The 21048-nt window shown below is 37.1% G+C and overlaps 1 protein-coding gene across 1 annotated transcript in view; it reads left to right on the forward strand.

Annotated features, from left to right (window-relative positions):
• Window positions 1–321: 321 nt before the first annotated feature.
• LOC121423262 (chromobox protein homolog 8-like) overlaps window positions 322–21048 on the forward strand; it is a 57710-nt gene continuing 36983 nt past the window's right edge. The window contains exons 1-3 of the mRNA XM_041618591.1: window positions 322–1260; window positions 4669–4712; window positions 15963–16028. Coding sequence (XP_041474525.1) covers window positions 1204–1260; window positions 4669–4712; window positions 15963–16028 — 167 coding nt within the window. The 5' untranslated portion in view covers window positions 322–1203. The remainder of the gene's footprint in view (window positions 1261–4668; window positions 4713–15962; window positions 16029–21048) is intronic.

The following is a 21048-nucleotide window of genomic DNA, read 5'->3' on the forward strand; positions in this document are numbered from 1 at the left end:
TATGCCATGCATGTGCGGAGCATTGAAGAAGGGTTACAACATTATCTTGCAACTGTTTAATATGAAAGGAGGGAGGGTAATACCAAATATGGCTCCATAGGGTGATGTAAGATTACTCTCATAGGCCTAACATAAAACTTATAATATGACTGCATGTCATTAGTCACTGCAACGACCATACCATATCTATTTTTGGCAACATACGTCATGATTCATACAATTTTGCACTTGGTTACAGCGATGATGGTGTATGATCATTTAAATATCGATCTTTTTATTTTTTTTTCATTGCATTCTTTTAGATAATGATTAGTGACTTTTAACAAGGAGCTTCACTTCAACGTATTCAATGCATAATACTCCCATTTACCGGAGGGCCATCCGATTCGTAAATGACGTCACTACTTTATAGTAAACACTCCCAAATTGGTGACGTCACTAGGGCTGATGCTTTCGGAGGGGTATATAATAGCCTGACCTCGCTGCGTGTGTTTACTTCGTTATCCAGAAGCAGCTGATGGGTTCGGGAACAGACGGATAAGTTCTCGCGCGAAAGAGATCGGATTCATTGGCGGTTGGCTCAGTGAGGTGTGCGTTATTGTGTGTGTTCAATACTCTTTATGCGAGTGTGTATGTATCGCACGTGTCTGTGTATGTCAATGAACTGCCGAGTGTTTCACACAGTGCGTACACAGTGCTGGCTTCGGTTTGGCTATTAGGAGGCGTGCCAGACACAACGATTGCATTTAGCTGCAAACCGCGCTGTTTTTATCAGCACTCATTCAGCCGTTACACTTCAAACAGTCTGCGATCTTCTCACTGAGCAGACACTCCGTGGAAGTGAAAAAAAATCTCTCGTCGGGTATTGAGCAATTACCAAACACCGAGGCGAGGTGGCGGTGTTTCGGAGTCGTGAAAGGATAACTTTCTAGTTCTTTCATCTGCTGCTTTTCCCGACGTCCCTTGGATCAATAAATAGCTCTCAACTGCAGCAACTCTCCATCCCATCATCGCTTTACCTGGATTTTATAACTGTTGGAAATATATCAATCTTGCCCAGACGTCTGATCATCATCATCATCATCAACCTGCATCTCATTCTCTCCCAGTGGCAGTAGTGAGAAATATTGGATTTTAAACTTGGAATAAATCACTCATTTCTTTATTTCGCTTTTTAGTCATCACTTAATCTCTTCAACCGAGATGGAAGCCGATCAAATATTTACTGCTGACTGCATCAAGAAGAGGCGGATTAGAGGGGTAAGTTATTATGAAAGTTATGATTTGAATTCTAATTGTCGTGAAGATGGTGACGGTTGCTATTGATATTTTCCCATCGTCTCGGATGACAGACCGTTGGCAGGTTCGCCAGGTTCCATAAAGTACTCAACGGTTGAGGTGTGTGTGTGGGCGGTGGGTGTTAACATGATCCGGTTTGAATATCTACTGTCGTTCTGCTTGGTCGATCATGATTTATTACTCACTTTAAATGCTGAAGCTCACGGTATGTGCGTTTTATTCGATGTGAATAGCAAATTAGATGATCACATTCGTACGATCCGACCAAGGAGCTTTTAAATATGTTGACGTTTGAAAGAAGAGAAACAAGCCAAAAGAAGAATGGAGAGACGGATCGGCACTGACTGAGGAACGAACATATTTTTGAGGGATGGAGGAGGAGGGGGGGGGGGGGGGGGGGGGGGTCATTAAAAGATAACCAGTAGGGCCTACGATCATGACGATTAGTTTTTGTGCACTCACTTTTTGAATATTAGGGCATTATATCTTTTAATGATTTACCTGGTGGCTAATTTGAGGTTTTATCAAGTCAGACATTTAATTTTGTTCCATTAATTAATCGACGTAGGTATGGACGTCTGACGTGGTAGGCCTTTTTGTAAAGAGGCTTTGAGATCATAGATTTAGCCTCTTTAGAATCAGAACAGGTGTACCATATTCGCCTGTTAAAGGGGAATCCAGCCTTGGCCATAAAATGTTGTGTCGGGAAGGAGAAAAATAAATTAAACAGAATGGTGAAAATTTGAAAGAAATCGGACAAGCAATAAGAAAGTTATAGCTGTTTAAAAATTGGGATCACTATTAGTATGTAGATTCCAAATTGGCATCTGGGTAAGTAAATTATGACAAGGGGCAAGGACAACTTTCCCATAGGCCATGTACTTTATTATCAGGGATTTGTGGTTTTCTCCTAAGTACCCATTCCCCTGGGGCAGTAATCTAAATATAACCCAGGTAGTATATTGTTTAATGTCCTCATGAAAGAAAAATATAATTTGAAATAAAACTTTTGGGAAAAATGACATTTTAGCCATAATATGTAGTGGAGTACATGAAAGAGTAGTCCTTGCCTTACATCACAATGACATCCAATTATGCGGCCAGTTTGAAGTCTCCACGAGTATAGTGATTACCAATATTTACAACTTTTAAAAATTCATAACTTTTGTGTTGTTTGTCCAATATTGTTCAAACTTTCACCTATCAACTTGTCTGATTTTTCTTTTTCTTCTAAAAACAAGTTTTTATTTGGGTTGGATTCCCCTTTAATGAATAAGAACCCGTAGAAATTAAAATGCTTTTTTATTTTACATTTTTTTATTTTCCGTAAGTTCATGCATGTCTTTTGTTAAAAAATTAAAAATATAGGGCCTATATTAATTCTACTATTTTCCATATTAATAAAAGTATTTACCAATTACCGTCATATGCCTATTAGTAACTATCCAAGTACTGTTAATGATCTGTAGTAGATGAATTTAGCCCCCCCCCCAAAAAAAACTATAGGCCTCTCAAATAACCCGTAAATGTAGCAGAGGTCACGTTTTTGGCCCCATGTTTATGCATCGAAAACAATAATTTACTTATTTCATAATAGCATAGGCCTATTAACATTTAGAGGGAACCTAGTTTGTAAGATACAAAACAAAACAGCTGCTAAGCTTAGCCAGGTCTTCATTAATCAACGTGGATATACTTTCCATTTCTGATACGAGGCTACACTCCCACGGGTTATGTATCATGCTTACAAAACCATTCCCACGTAAACACCATTCAGACAGCAATCCAATCTAAATATTAGCACTGTCATGAAGTCAATAGAATTTCGCCCAAAGTGCCAGGGTAGTTTTGAGAAAGGTATTATAACAGATTAGGGTTAAATAATAACCACAAATACATGATACAGGAGAATTTAGTAGTCTAATAATAGGAACTCAGGACGGTTCTTCAATGTAAAACGACTGTAACCCGGGTGTAATTAATGCCTAGCCTACGCAAGGACTATTAGTACAAAAATCTTTAATTATATCATTATCTTCGATGTTGGTGAAAAAATGATTTTGTATAGTGTAGTTAATTTTCCTGGCGTTAGAACTGTGCCATGCATAGCCTCGTAACAATACCTGGGTCGTGTTTCATAAAACTTGTCATTTATTATTGATAACAAAGATGCAATTGACCTTTTGATTGGCTTAGCGAAAGTTTTGAAACTGAATTAATTAAATGGTTCAGAAAGTCTGTGCGCTCCGTTACACCATGGAGGTAAAATCACAATTTCTCGCACATTTCGGATATTGAGCATATTGGTTGCTTTGACTTCATGCAGTCCAATTGAATATTCCATTGCAAGATTGCAAGTTTTGCGATTGATGGCAAGTGTTAAGATTGGTCCCAGATTTCGTGTATAACAATAGGCATCGCAACATAACAATGGCCAGTCGATTTGGTGGAGTTGTGTGTGAATTTTTCTTCAATATAAGGCCGTGCAAATAAGAGCATACTGTTCAACAATAGGTCTAAAATGTTAATACAAGATCATCTTAGGCCATGACCTTGATTGTCCTATTGATTGACTCATGATTGTCCCCGGTGTCCCTCTCAGTGGCCTCCAAAATATATTTTGCGCCCTTTTTAATCTTCCTCATTTTGTGAAAGTGGTCTTGCCCTAATATATAAATACCTATGCCTATGAGCCTGATGCAACCTCAGAATCGATGTTGGTTAGAATTTGGAGTTTATTTGGCCCCTTATGTTTCATAAAGCTTGGGACTGGGTATGAAGACCCTTGCATTGGGTAGCAGGTTGGGTGACGTCTTACCGTGGTACGACAGTGGTACGATTTTCATTATGAGTCATTCCCTTGTCGATGGTTTATGATTTCATCATGATCACTGTCATGGTGCAATCATATTCGATATTGTCCATTTCGTAATCCAGTTCATCGTCAGTTCTATTAAAATGATAACATTATTTGAATGGGAAACCATTTTTACCTTTTAAAAGTCATTCTTTGAATTATAACTTTAAATTATGTTCTGATCTGATTGGGATTTATTTTGTTTCATTTCTACGTTTTGTTCACCTTCATAGTTAGTTGGTGTTCTTTTGGACATGCATGACAACGAGATCTGTAGAAAATAACATTGAGACAGTGTGAACATGAAGTACACTGTATATTGCATATTCATAATTAGTTGAAGAATTTTACTTGATAATCATTGTTCTCTGATATATTAGTGCGGTTCGGCAATTCTGAATTTCATATAATGCCCCCTTTTCAACTGATGTTAGAACACGAGGGGTTCTCAATCTCAACTTCATTCTTTCATGGTATTATATTTTTCTTGTCTTTTTTCCCTTCTTCTTTAGGGCAAGGTGCAATATTTGGTGAAATGGCGGGGATGCTCTAGCAAGTAAGTATCCTATATAGAGTATACATTCTAACACGCAACGTTTTTCTGCACATGTACTTGGCAAATTGTCCAAAATACTATTTATCTCTTGTACTAGTGGTAGAAGCAAAGATGTAAACGGTTACACAATCTGTCCTCATAAATTTGGTACCACTTGGCTAATCGGGGAAACTCCCCTTTAATGTGGAAATTATTGCGAGTTTTAATTCCTAGCAAAAACAAATCTACATCAATCAGGAAAATAATTTACAATGAAAGGGAATATGTTGGTGACATCAATATAGCAAGTGTCCTAAATGAGTACTTTTCTACTGTCGCCAAAACCCGTAAAGAAACTGCCATTTTCAAAAGTAATCCAGAACAATATGTTGAACAAGTACAGTCATCTTTCAGTTTTGAACTGACCACTTGTGAAAATGTTAAAAAAGTTTTACTCGAAATCCCTAGTAAAAAGGCTACTGGTATTGATGACATTCCCTCCAGTATTTTAAAAGATTGTTCTCCAAGTATTGTTGACTCTTTGACTCACATTATAAACTTATCTTTGAGGGATGGTCATGTACCCGAAGAGTGGAAAAGGGCTAGAATCACTCCGCTTTTCAAGGGTGGGGATGCAACTAACCCAATGAATTGTAGACCAATTTCGGTTCTACCCGTGTTATCGAAGGTTTTGGAAAAAATTGTCTTCAAACAAATGTATAAATACTTGAATGAATCGAACATTTTAGCGCATAATCAGTACGGGTTTCGACCAAATTTTTCAACTTGTCATGCTTTGTTGAATATGACAGAAGATCTAAATAAAGCAATTGATACAGGTCATGTCATTGGTTTAGTAACATTAGACCTGGAAAAGGCATTTGACATGGTATCCTATGAAATCCTTTTAAAGAAAATGAAATGTTATGGTTTCGATGACACTGTTCTCAAATGGATAAAGGATTATTTTTACCTTAGAAAACAGGTTACAATTATCAATGGAAATAGGTCGAAAGAATCTTTTGTAACATGCGGTGTGGCTCAAGGGAGCATTCTTGGCCCATTGATGTTTATTGTCTACATGAATGATATTCCTCGTGTCACCAAGTACAGCACAATGTCGCTTTATGCTGATGACACGTGTTTGTATTTAGCATCCAAAGACCCTATTCAGTTACAAACAATGCTAAATTCTGACTTGCAGTCTATTCATAATTGGTTGTTGCATAACGAACTCTTGCTAAATGTTAAAAAGTGTAAGGTCATGTTATTAGGTACAAGACACAGACTAAAATCGTTTAGAGATGTTTTCTTTCACATAAATGGTCAACCATTGGAGGTTGTCGATGAATGCAAGTATTTAGGCATTGTGATAGATAAACATTTGTCCTGGAAAGGCCAAATAGACAATGTAAAGTCTAAATTGCTTCGAAGTTTTTTTATGCTCAGAAGAGCAAGACCGTACATTGATGAACAAACTGCGATGATCCTTTATCAAACAATGATACACCCGCATTTCGATTACTGCAACATCATATGGATGCATCCAAACTCCCAACTGTTAAAAAGATTACAAATAATCCAGAACAGAGCCTTGCGTACTGTGTTACAAGTAGATTTCCAATATAATAGAGTTGAACTATTCAAGAGGATTAAGGTTGACTGTCTAAATGTTAAAATAAAAAAGGACTTAGTAACTCTAATTTTCAAACTTTTAAATAATCTAGCACCAGTTCTTATTTGTTCCAGACTATGTACCAAAACGAGCTCATATTCACTAAGAAATATTGAAAGAACCCTAGTTTTAAATAAACCCAACACAAATATTTTGAAATTAAGTACACTGTACAATGCATCGCATATTTTCAATGAACTTCCTCAACTGGTCCGGAATGAAGTAACTCTTTCTTCTTTTACCCGAAGCATATCAAATTTATTTCCCATGACATTTTAGCTTTATCATTAAACTACACGTGTGTATATTTTTTGGTGGTTTAGGGGGGGGGGGTTGTGTGTGTGTAATTAAGTTGCGAAATATGTTATTCTAATGTCACTTTGCTTTTATTATTCACTCATGTATAAATTTGTTTTTGTTGTTTTTATATTATTGTACGTATGTTCTACGGACTTGCTGAAAAACAGCCTGACGGCTGATAGCAGGTTTTTTACCGTATGTAAATAAATAAAACAAACAAACAAACAAACAATCCCATTCACATCTAGGAAGCAGAATCCAGACAAAGCCATTACGTTATGCCAATGGCATTTCATTGGTGGTTGGTTTTGAGTTGGTTTCGTTGGTGTAACCAGGGATGTGAGAGTCTCCCTCCCACGTCCCTGGTTCGACTATGAAATCACGGTGGGGGCATTGAAAAAAAAATGATATCACCGGTAGCTCAATTCATTGTCATCACTCTTGTGAAATATAATGGTATCATTGCTAATATCAGCGGATTTAAAAAAATCTATGTTGTCTTGGTTGCCATAATCAAACATTTCATCGAAACTCCGGGGGCAATTTTTGGGGACAATATTCTTTTTTTTCTTTGAAACCCTGATACCGACCCCGGCGCGTCACACGGAGGAAGCCCCACCAATTGATATCATGATTGATATGATTGATATGATAAGCAAATGTATTAGTTATGGAAATGCATTGCATAATCTTTAATTTGAAGAATTAGATCTAGTTGTCCCTCTCTCCGGATTCTTTTTTTTTTTAATCTTGTTGTATCTTACACAATACTTCTATAGATCCATGCTTTTCATGGGTAAAACACACGATCGGTATATTTTTTACACTTGTCCAGGTAAAGAATGATTGCATCACCAAGCTCTCATCAAGTAGAACCCGCATTGAGACAATTAATTAATATTTGTGAGATATGGAAATGGAAATGTGTGGTTTCATAAGAAATAGCAATTCCGACAACAGTGTATAGTATATTGATTAAATTCACGATCTAGTAGTACCAGACGATCAGGAGGATAATTCTCTTGTGTGTTTTTTTTTTGGGGGGGGGGTAGGGGGCTTTACAACATTATTTGTATCATAACATCTGTATTTTACTTACCTTTATAGGTATTCGCAGACCTGGCAGATGGATTATAAATCAAATGAAATATGAATTCGAAATTCCCATTCCATCTCATGATTGATCATTGACCATCAACTGACAAATCTGGGCACAATGTTTTGTTTATTGATAAGCTCTGGACTTATATAGGGATTAGGTAGGGTCAATCATTTATTTCAAGGCCTACCTTGAAATAAATGATTGGTTTTGACTGCGAAAATACGATATCCATTGATGCACGAACAATTCCCTGAGCTAACCTTCCCTTTCCTAGAATGATGGACTACAAGTAAATTATAAGCCGATTGGAACCTTAAATTTAAAATGACAAATCATATAGGCTTGCATCGATTGGTATTTGTTGACGAAATGGCGCTTGAAATGTGAATAAAAATGGGACGATGGACACGTCTTCGTGTATAAACCACAGAAGGCTGAGATTTCCGAGTTAAATTGAATTATTCAAGGGCTTGTGTGACGATAACTATTGATCATAACAATTTCCTCGTGTTTTGTCTTAGTCGGAAACTCATGGATCATACGAGATCTTTCATCTCTTTCCATCCTCATGAAGGATACAGAATAGCCTTTTTTAGTATACTCGCTCGCTCGAAATTCATATTTACTCATCTGCAATATTCAGTCTACCCGTTTGTGCGAATAATATAATTCTAAATAGAAAGACAGCCAAGATATTACAAAATAGTGTTATTTGATAACATTTTAAAACATTAATTGCAGACATAGGCGTCCACCTTCATGGGCAACCTTAAAACATACCAGTATTAGGCCTATGAATGTTCGAAAATGCATTAAATGTGAGATTGATTTTTTTCTCTCACTTTCTCTATTCATCAATTCATGTAATGCACTAAAACGCCTTGAACATCTAATTAATTAATAAGATGGAAAGTGTGCTATACAAAAGTACAGAATTGTCGCACATTTAATCATCGCGACAGGCCATTATGTATTATGATTCCCATTCCTCTGTCCGAACGTTGAATAATGATGGTTAGTTGTGAAAATAATTTTCCTAAAAATAACGATCTTTAAACGATATATCTTTTTCGTCAGATGTATTTCGGAAGTATACAGATACGCGCATGCACATTCTTTGAAAACAACTTTGTCTTACAATAATGAACCAGACATGCCAGATGTAAACGGAAGGTCGGATGCAGAAATATTTCTGCAATAAAAGTCACTTTCCTTCGCATTTGCTGCCCTGAGCATGGACCCACACGTTTTCGGAGAAATCCACGGGGCTTTTCCATTTTTCTTCAATGGATTTTGAGTGTCAAACTCCTCCATCTCGTGAAAGTTGAAGGTCAAGAACTCCAGGCATGCTGCGCCCAGATGTAATATTTCTTCGGTGGTCTTTAAAGGTTATTGCAATGCCAACTTCCAAGCTATACCTCGGGGAATAGGTTTCACGTCGGGATCATGCTCGTGAGAAGTGGTTAATGAGAATGTCTGACCTCGGATAATAATCCTTGATGGCACATACTATAACAAGTTTATTTACTGGATTGGTAAATTGTAAATAATTATGGTACATTGCACTCTGGTAACTTCCGGTCTTCCTGGCATGTGTCGATTCGCATGCTTATTCTGTACATTCTGGAACACATGAGTGTACTTTACCCGGGTACTTTATGGAATGGAGGTAGATGTTCCTCCTCTCAGGCTGGAAATGTAAAACAGGCCTACCCCCAAAGTGGCAAAATTTTCGAGTTAAAAAAATTGCTAATTATATAGGCCCCCTATCAGTATTGATCAAGTAACTGTAACTCCATGATCGACAGTTGTTTTTTTTTTGGTCGATGAAAATCACAGTTTTACAAAGTCACCGCCCCCTTCAAAAATGTATATAAAAGGGCTTTGTGCCTTTGCTTTCATACCATGGGACATAATGGAAATATGTATAGAGATATGAATTGAGCCGCAACAGGATTAGTACACTAGCTTGTAAAACGGATTCGAGTATGTCGACCCTGGTACAAACGAGACATTTCCAGCGAAGCGTATTCATGCGAGCGTACGGAGCATTTCCAAGAAGCCAATACTTCCTAGCTAATTAGCCCTGCCAATCTTGAATGTCAATATTCGGTTCTTTTATGGGCAAAGCTATTCTCAACGGGACAAACTTCGCCGCAATAATAACCGCAGACACAAGTATCATTAAAGATGTTAAACGTGTGTTGTATAAACGATCCAGGGAAGAAGAAGAATAAGCTACATTTCATTAACAGTTGAACAAGTTGATTACGGTATCGCTTCCAAATTGGTTTATTGTAAGCATATTTTGCTAATCTACATTGTTCCTAAAGAAGAAGCATTTATATTTCCTTTTCTATGGCAAATAAGTGCTACGCTAGGCCTATACTGTTTACTATCAATACGTTTATACGACTGCCAAAGACATGATTGTCTCGAATTTTCCTTTGAAATTCACCTTTTCATCATCAATGTCATTGGATGGTTTGTATATATAATCGAATTATCGGTTGTAATTGGATGTGGCAAAGAGCAAACCATGAATGCAACAGGCCAAGGATTGAATGATTTTATTTCGCATACTTAAACAATGTGCTGAATAATGCTTGTTTGTGAAGACGTGACTTCATTACAAAATGGAGGACAGGGGAAGAGGAAATGATTGTCCCATCTGCAAGAAAAAGAAATGATACTCGATATATCCGCTTTACTCCGCTTTAGTATTACTAGAAATGGGTTTTCAATTTGCAATTCTCCTCCAGCATGAATGTATCGGTAATGCAAAATGAGACATTTTGTGTAAATGGGCAAACATTCGGGGGGGTAGTGAAAATCGATTTAGAATTGAATGCCATTGAACTGTTTATTGATGATGACCGAAAATCGTATCTCTTTTATGATGTTTCTGCATGTTTATATTAATTTTATTTCCTGTCAAATAAAAAATCAAAGATGTCACAATTATTTAAATTGAATCGAATTGAATTGAAAAAATATATATTTATTCAAAGTGATTTGAAAATGTTGATTATGATTAGAAATTAAACTAAATCTTCCTGTAATGTGAGCGACATGCACTGGACACATATGTGCCTGTATAATAACTGACCAAAATAATTCAGATGATTGTTGTCATATTTTAAATCCAGGGGAATCTGAAGAGCTGTCATTAATCTAATGCTAATCTGAAAATTACACATGCTTTGATGGAAAAAGAGCACTTTAATCTTCCTTCTTACTTTCATGAGAAAATTCGTGACGTGGCAAATCGCAATGATTGGTTTCCAACTTGCCCACAATTGAATATTGGAGTTCATGCATCTCTGCTATAGCTTTTATGTTTAACACTGAGAATTTCTTGATTACATCATGGCAACATGGACAAACGTTTTTTTTCCGTGACTGCATTTTAAGCGGGCAGACAAAGCCTTAAAAATGAAAATAATTTTATCTCTCAAGTGAAGGTGTGGCTGTTGCTGTTCGTACAAGTATCAACAACCCCTGATCATCGACAGGTTTGATAATTTGCTGTTAATTAGTCTGTCTTATATATACAACGTTTCTCGAAACTTCTTAAATAGGCTGTCAGAGACATTGTCAGAAGGTCAAAATCAATTGAACAAATTTCTCTTGACAATGATCAAGTTTGACCGCAAATGGAGTTTCGCTAAATTGAATTCTACGTACGAAGGACATTTCAGTCATCACCATTATTGGAAAATATGATGAGATGATCTTTGTGTCAAGGAACGAATAGACAGGTGGTGTGATAGTACCGTGGGATATCCGGGGCAAGATGAGCATGCCCATGGCTCAGAACGATCTCGAGGATGTCGAGACTGTCCTTGTCCTACATCATGTACATCTTCTCCGAACGTCTTTGTCTTTATATTCCCTCTATCTCGAATCCTCGATTAAACAGATAATTTCATAATGCAATCGTGTACATTGATTGAAGGTATTGCCCAGGGGTATTGCCTTGGAGAACGAGGGAAATAGGACCACCGAGTTATTTGGAAAGGCAAAACTTTATATCTGTAGGCCTACATGTATATAATTCTAGGCTAGACAACACAAACAAAATCATGTCATTTTATCTGTTTCTTTCTGTTGAAATCACAACGGACAAATTAATCAAAAAATCTGGTATTCTTTAAAGATTAATGACAAGATAGCAAAGACGTCTTAGGCTCTCAGTCCGCTCTCGGGCATATTTTTTTTTCTAAACTTAAGAGACCTATGATTGTGACAATATGCATATCCATACTACTACTTATGTCATGCTAAAACCATATTTACCTCTATGACATTTTGTTATAGGTCCATAGGACATTCTATTTCAAAGACAGGTAATGTGACCATGGAGGTATAGACTTACTACATCCATGACGTGACTGAGTGTTGACAGCGGCACTCACCTACTTACCATCACGTCAGCTTCACTTCGTTGAAGATCGAGCTCTTCAATGGTGACGGGTCATGACCTTGTAATCCGATTGACCGTCTTCAATGACATGTGACACCAGGGTCACAAAAGGTGCACTTTTTTCGATGACATATAAAAACTGCGTAGACGCGATGTGGTGCCCATCAAGCACCAGTCGTCTGCCTCTCGGGGTGGGTTTATGAAAATACCGAGTTCAAGTTTTATGAATAGGATGTTATTAGCCTAGATCGTAGATGTATATGATTTTGTTACCTAATGAGTGCAAACCGTATAAATTAGATCATTGTTCCTTATACATATAAACTTATTCCGACCAATCCCATGCCCTGCAATCATACTTTATGTAATTGGACTAACAGCGATGAGCTTACATCTGACCCTGTAGACTATAGAGGAATACATCAAAATTGTGTTCGTGCGAGAAATGGAAAGAACATCCATGCATGGACCTATTAGGTTCATGATCCATGTAATAATCATATATTAAAGTGTGCAAAGATTGGACTGGGTTCTACGTTCTAATCGAGTGAACCTTAGAATGATCGATTCATTCGATTGCCAAATGGTAAAACATCTTTAACTGAAGTTTCTTCATGATGATGATCATGATCTAAACGAGGTTTTAGTATGTGTCTTTCAAGATAGAGGAAACCCATCTTGCTTGAAATCAATATGGATATTCACACGTCGAGTGCTGCTGAGGGTTAAGGAGAATCCTGTCCGATTGAGTCTGGTTACAAATAACGATTTTGAGATTGAACCTGGTGTTGTTTAGACGAGCCATAGGTGGCTGTTTTTGTTCAATTTGGGATAAGGTAAATTAAATGCGTCTTTTTGCTTGATTCCCCCACGTTGGTTGCAAAGTCGACCGACCGTTGTAATCATTTGTTTTTACCACGACATTTATACTTCACGGTAGACAACAACAAACAAAGATAGTTTTACGCAATTTCACACAACTCTAGAGATAATGACAGTTATTTCTTAGCCGTCTGTTGTTAGGAGAATGTTTGGAAATAGTATTTATTTTAGCATGACAAACGTTGCATCTTTTTTTTGTCTGCCTCTCTATCGAGCTTCTATCGTGATGATTACTGAGCTAAAAGAAGAAGAGCACATGTGTTTGGGGGATCCATTAAACAACTATCCAACTAATTTCCCGCGGAAATCTCTCCTTAGAGCTAGAGCTCACCCCAGATAATAGAATGGCTGATTATCATGAATATTGACAAACGTAGGACCAAATAGCATTGCCATGCAAATACATGTAAATTGAAAAAAATATGTATACTTGACAATTGGGATCCAAACATTTCTTGCGACTCTGGCCAGATGCATGCCTTTTTTGCATTTAATATTAACATGATTAAGGTTGTGGACCTTGGTATGATTGTATTGATTGATTGATTGATTGATTGATTGATTGATTGATTGATTTATTGAATGATTGATTGAATGAATGAATGATTGATTGATTGAATGATTGATTGATTGATTGATTGAATGATTGAATGATTGATTGATTGATTGAACGATTGATTGATTGATTGATTGATGAAATGATTGATTGATTGATCGATTGGTTGACTGATTGATTAATTGATAGGTTGATTGATTACTTGATGAAATAATGACCACTATTGTAAAACCGTGTCTAAGCCATTTTACTTATTTGACTACATAACAGTACTTATTATAGTTTCTTTCAGGTTGTAAACCCTATATGTTTGCATGTTTGTTTATTTCATTTTTTTTCAATTTGTTGATAACTTCTACTCGAATCTCCATCGGTGATGGCTATTTGTTACTGCACAATTGAGATGGAGAGAGAGAGAGAACTCCGCACACACGTTGTGAATACATCCGTAGATATAGATATAACCAGGTATTTACTTGACATTTCGCTTTTCCGCCGACAGGAAGCCATTGGAAATTCAATGGTAAAGGAAAAGATTAAGTTATCAGGAAATGACAAGGATGTGATTTTTGTGAGGTTTTGGCATTCTTGATATTATCATTGGATCTCTGAAAATAGGATTTCTAAAAAACAACAACAATACTCTTTATATGAAAGGAGATACTATATTGCAAAATCGCAATTAATATGCATTCATAAAGCCGCCTTGTTTTCCGCAAAAATAACATTTATTTTAAAAGTCTTTTGTGGACCCGTCCATTGCAACATTTTGATATTGTCTTCTGTCCTGAATTCGATCAAATTTCAATTGCAATTTGAGAAAAGAGAAAAATTTTCAAGTTGAATAATTTTGTGTACGTAATAAAAGATGTAATAACATGACGTTCCATCCTGGGTAAAAAAAAAAAAAAACGAGAACTGTGAGCAATTCCGAGTGCAAGCTGATGCTATATTCAATTCAGTGTGGATGTGGAATGTTGTATTTAACATTATAGGCCTATAATGAAAGGTTCCATCATAATATCGTACAAATCTCGCCAAACGGTAACCTTTAATATTTCTCTCGTAGATTATTGATTTATCCATTCCGACCTTTCCTTTTCCACGAATGAACAAAAATAGTTCTACTGATTATAATCCATGATTTTACATTTACCAGAATCGATTGGGAGTGGCATTGAGGTGAAAATACTTTTTACTTTTGGTAAGCTGATCGCCCCCTCCCTCTCATATTATTACATTTACACAATAACGATTCTTATTAGCGAGCCATGTAATGCTTGTGACGACGATGATAGGCCTAGATCTGTCCCAAGAGGTAAACAATTGCATTTAATTTTAAGTAAGTGGGTGGAAAAGTCAACAATGTTAAAGGGCAGAATGTCACATATATACAGGCATGACAGGAGAAATATTAGTAATAGTCGCGAGTATAAACGCGAGTGAGTAAATTTTTTGACGTTTTTTTCAAATAACATGAATAAAGAATACAGTTTTGGGACAGATTTTACAATAATATCCAGAGAAAAGGTTAAAAACAACTCATGTTTTACAATCTTACCATTCACTTCTTCTCTGTTAGTATCGTTAGTGACTAGTGGAACATTTTGTTAGGGGGTGTGAGGGGAACGCAGTCAGCATGGACGTGTTTGACCATGGAGCTATCAACATCTAATAGCTCCATGGTTTGACATGATATCAGTATGTTATACCATGGAGCTATCAACATCTAATAGCTTGGTTTAACATTGTGTTATCAGTATGTTATACCATGGAGCTATGTGCTTAATAGCTCCATGTTGTTACCATGCTACTGGGATCCATGGTTGTTACGGATGTGAGGCAAGAGAGAAACAAGCTCTGTCGCCTTTTGAAAGGGGTGACCATTCAGTGCAGCACCCCTTCCCATTCCCCTTCCTCATGCGATTACATCTCACATCATGTGAGATGATTCACAGACATGACAGAGCTGGTTGTTAGTTAAATTTTCCTTTTTTAAAGGAAATTGAACGATCTATTCTGATGCATATTCATTAATATAAGAATGATTTTGTGGTGAAAATTTGCATTTAAAACTCCCTACCCAAGGCTCGCCAGAAAGCACAGAATACAATGACATCCATTATCATCTTCATCATCATCTCATCACCATCATCATCATCATCCTCGTCAGCTATTATCATTCCTTTTCAATTTATTTTCCCTTGTACATACTGTGAAACCTCATTACCCTGTAACGAGTTTCCGTCTAAAATCATGTTTAAATCATTGCTCTTCCTCTCTTTTGAAATGTAATAAGAAACAATCATTTATCATCTCCTTTTTTACAGATACAATACCTGGGAGCCCGAGCATAATATTTTAGATCTTAGCTTGGTTCGCGACTTCGAGGAAAGGTAAGTCTAGTCACTTTCCTTTTATTTTCAATTTTGTCTTCTTTTTCTTCCTTTAACATCGCTTCCACCAGTGTCCATAATCCAGCTGAAGAAAAAGGCAAGTATGGAAATTGTTCATTCCGCAGTTGTCATAGCAACTTGGTAAAATCTATCAAGGAGCAAAGATAGTTTGGTATTCATTTTGTCTCATGCTAAGATTAGGAATTTCCACTTTGTGATTACTGGCTGTGGGCAGTCTCTTCTCTAACATCTCTTACAGTCATACCCCCCCCAAAAAAAACGACTCCAAACCATCCAGTGGTATGTCGTTGCTATATTCTGTATAAACCTTTATCAGTGTGCAGTCGGTTTGGTTCGTGTTAGTCTGCGGGCACAGACCCTGATTGAATCTTCAATCAGCAAGTGTGTCTCCACGCAAAGACTAGCACATACAAAACTTACTGTTTCAATTCAGCGAGAGGGCCTTCAGTACACAAGGCATGAGTAGGCTGCACATTCAGATTCAAACCCTGAACTCGAGTGAAGGGTTTGCACAGCAGACTAGGTTCGTGTTGCCACGATATCGGATAGTGGCACCGAATATTCAATAGCGAGTTTTCGATGCATTTACAACATAGTGTATCTAATGAAATCGTTCATCAAATCACTTAGAGGTCTTTGTCGTAAATTGTTGAACCGGACAGCACATCGCCCTAAGATTCGATGCTGACGGAAAATGTGGTTTGTCCAGAGTCCAGGACGACACTGCTATTTTGATTCACCGATTTTCAACAAAGGCTGCTTATAGCATTGTTATGAAGGGTTTTTGACAATAGATCCTCAGCGTTCCAGAAGGCGTCTGTGTAGAAGTTGCGAACACTCCCTGTTATCCCTGGAACTTCACAGACCAAAATATAACGGTGACACAATAATACGTCCACTCTTGAGGGAATGGCTAATGATCATTCCTGATTCCCACCTCGGTGTGATATCAAAATCATTCCATAATTACAGTATGTGTAGGTCTTAATAATTAATGAGCAGGGGAGGTGGCAGTGCATTTTGATAGGGGTAAGATGACCTTCAGGTTACCTCTTTTGTTTATTTTTTTTTCAAAACCTTAGTTATTTCTTCCTTTCTTCCTTCATATTTTTTCCTCTTCTCCCCTAAACTTGAAAAAGTGCCCCTTGCCCCATGTAGCGTCGCCCCTGAGAACCTCCGGAGAGGTGGTTTCCAATGCGCCTTATGCCAAGTCGTCAAATTGCCAACTCGTCTACTCTCATTTGGTCTACCATCAGCTCGTCCACTATTCACATGGTCTAATTGCCAATTCGTCCACTCACCATTTCGTCTAATAACCAGGTGGTCCAATAGCCAATTATTCCATGTACCATTACGCCTAATTTGAATCGGTATTTATTATGTAAAATGAATGAAAGTGAAATGGATATTAGATCAACTGATTATGAGACGAATTGGTCATAGACAAAATGGTGATTACACGTAGTGATGATTGGACCAAATGGTTGATAGACGACATGTTGATTGACGGAATGGCATTAGACTAAATGAAAGTAGACCATGTGTTGAGTGGACGAGCTGGCAGAAGACGAATTGGCAATTTACCCTAAGCGGTGACCCTACCCCCCCCCCTTAATCCCCTTTCAGCAATCACTCACACCATAACTGTTTTTACAATATATAACAATACCTACCGCAAACCGAGTCACATGCTTTTGGCTTTGAACCATATTAGTTCAATTCAAATTATCTTTTTCGGACGCAAGCCAAAAATCATTTTAAAGGGGATGTCCACCCTGACGTGATGGTGGTTTAGAAAAGACGGGAAACATTGAAAATGAAAAAAATATTTATGAACTAGGTTTTGGCGAAAGTCCACCTAAGAATATTAGTCTTGAAATAATAGCCAGAGCTCGAGATAAAAAAATCGCGAAACGTGGCAGTTAATATGATTAAACAGTAAGGAAAGAATGAGAATGAACATAATGATGAAATTACCCAATTTTCAAGCCATTTCTGAAGAAAATGAGGTATTTTGAAGTTGAACTTTGAAGTAAGGTCCACTTCGCACAGATTTAACAAATTTAGTTTCTTATAAAATTGAGATTCAACTGCATGCTTAGCCAAAAACTTGACTGGAGAGAAGGCTATGTATACGACATCCTCGATCAGCAACGTCTATTGAGCAATATGGGCGATGATGGGGGTTGAAAAGAGAAATGGTCACGAAGATGATGAACATTGACAATACATCTCGGGTGTAGAATAGCGTGTTTGTGAATAGAGTGAGACCTCGATCACATATTTGTGGTTCATTCTGGACGGTGATTGCAATGTCGATTGGAAATTTGTATGATTTTAATAATCCGTGGATTCACTAAGTAGGGCTAAGTTATAAGAGGTGTCACCATATCGAATCCATAATCACCAAGACCAAGGCTTGTTTAAAAATAAACTCCATTAAAAAATCCGTCACAGCATGGAGTATAAGTTGATTCCATACAAATATATTTTTTTATTGTGGTCAATTTTAGTAGGTATGTTACAAAAAGAGATTCTTACCTAGAGAGAGAAAAGCGGAAAACATTACGAATCAATTAATCTTTAGTTTCGTTACGATCTCTTCGCTCATATTATTTAACAATTTGGCCTGACATAAAATAATGTAGGCCTACATGTATTTTGTGAACGCAGGAGACCAGTCGAAAATACATTATACTTCCCATTGAAAATATTTTGCTTTCAGACTGGAATTTCGTAACAAAATATTTTACCAAAATGTATTAATCAAAATGAAAAAAAATGTATTTATATACTAATATTATTTTAATTGCGATAGACTTCTGCACGGAGCAGTTCACGTGTTTATATATATATTTCCTCATTATTTCGTACAATCTCTTCTAAATGTTATCCCTAATATTTAATACAAAATGAACGTATACATGTACATCTGAGGACATTCCAAGTTTCTTTCCATAATCGCGCCAATCTTCAGCTACATCGCTTGGACAAGATTTCAGTTGCACTTGGCAATCTTCCTGTTACCATTCTTGTCATATTTTCTGTGAACCCATATCGAACACGAGCCTGTAATATACATTCCAGTCGCTACCCATTTCGAAAGAACGCGGAAGTGTAAGTGACAGCTCACGGGATTATTTATCATGTCATAATATTTATTATATAGGATGGGGCGAATTGAGGGTGATGCACCCGATGTAAATCTCCCCATTTTCCCCCAAACCGTCATTCTATTTGGGCTGATAAATGTTTTAGAAGTGACAAACGATAAATTTCGCTAACTTCAAAGGGCAGAGGTATATGTCCTGAGATTCAGTTTCCATGAATATTTCTATTATTCATTCAGTTGTTAAGTGTCGGGTGGAAATAAAACACTTTATGCACTGCAGAGGGTTGGGTACGACTTAACTCAATATTGAGTAAAAGGGGAGTATATGAGCGTTTGTTTGGTATTCGGCGGTAATAAAGAGACAATCGTGAGTATATTTGTATTGCATAAAATTATTTTCCACAGCATGTTATGTTGCAAAATATTTCACATTTCAACATATATTGTGGAGGCCTCAACTCTTTTCTTTTTACAATGACCATGGCCGTACGCTGCACCCCCCCCCCCCGATATTAATCATTGAAATTTAGTTGTTTACCCATAATTTTCATAAAATTTTGGCAGAAATGTGCATGAAATCCGTCAAAGTCACTTACATGACTTCTAAAGCGCACTTATGACAAGTTCGATCGCTTCAATCCCTCAGAAAAGTCAAGGGAAACTCCCAAAATTTGCGCTTTTGATCGGTTAAAAGTCAGGTTGCTTTTGGTGTGTTTGCATGTCTATCTGCAACTACCTCTTCTCTGCAAGATCTAAACATGTTAAAGGAATTTGAAATTGATTTTATTTTATTTACACACCGATTATAAATTCAAATATGTAAACTGATATTAGTCATGTCATCCTCGCTCTATAGGAGCATCTACATGGAGTTTGTCCCAATTGAAGTGTTTACATTCAGGTAAATCATTTCCGCAATTCACTGTCGTATAGATGGGGAAGGGGGCTGGGAGGCATTGGCCGCCCCCCCCCAAAAAAAAAAAAAATCCACGACCAAGATAATAAAATTGGAAGAAAAGAAAAAAGGGTGAAATTATATTTTTGTCAAAATCTATCACAAAATTGGATGTTTGTTAAAAAATATGTCGAAATTTTGGCTCGTCGGCTTCACTCGTTCGCAACTTTTTACAATTTTTGGCAGATATGCCATATCTGCCCCCCCCCCCCTCAAACTTTTTGGCTCATTACGCCACTGCGTACTCCTTTATAGACTATAATTTTTAGGCCAAGTCAACTCCATTTTAACGGTTGATTTGAGTAAAGAAATAAGTGAGTTATAGAGACTGCATGCCCCATACACACCACCCTTCCCTTTCAAAATAATGAGTAATGAAAAAAAGACGAAAGGGAATAAAAATTCAAGAAACATAACATTGATGTATTTATTGATATCGATAAGATAAATAAAGTCAATGGATCATTAGATTAGGGAATTAATTAATATGTTAATTCAGTGTATACCTGTACATATACCAGTTTGTAATTGTAGGGCCTATTTTGTAAAGATGAAATCGCATACTTTTGTGAATGTGTGTGTGTGTGTGTGTTAGGCGCCTTACATGTAGACCAGGCAGCGATGCATTGCGATGGCACATCAACGGTCCATTTCCAACACGCTCGCTTTGCTCACGCGTAAATTTTCTCCAGACCGAAAATCGTATTTGTTTACAAAGATGGCAAAAAAGGTGCATGCGAATACTGACTTGTAATTGGGATACCAGGCTCATCGCTTGTGTATTGCATCCGGGTATATTTATAGGCACCCCTTGGGTTTTTGTAAACCGCATGGAATCCCAAGGTCCTTTTCGGAGAAATTCAAATTTCAGCGTCATAAACCATCCAACCAGGGATCCAACTATGGATTAAAACCAAATGGAAGCAAGATGA

Source organism: Lytechinus variegatus, chromosome 10 (genome assembly GCF_018143015.1).
Source record: "Lytechinus variegatus isolate NC3 chromosome 10, Lvar_3.0, whole genome shotgun sequence".
Classification (NCBI taxonomy): Eukaryota; Metazoa; Echinodermata; class Echinoidea; order Temnopleuroida; family Toxopneustidae; genus Lytechinus; species Lytechinus variegatus.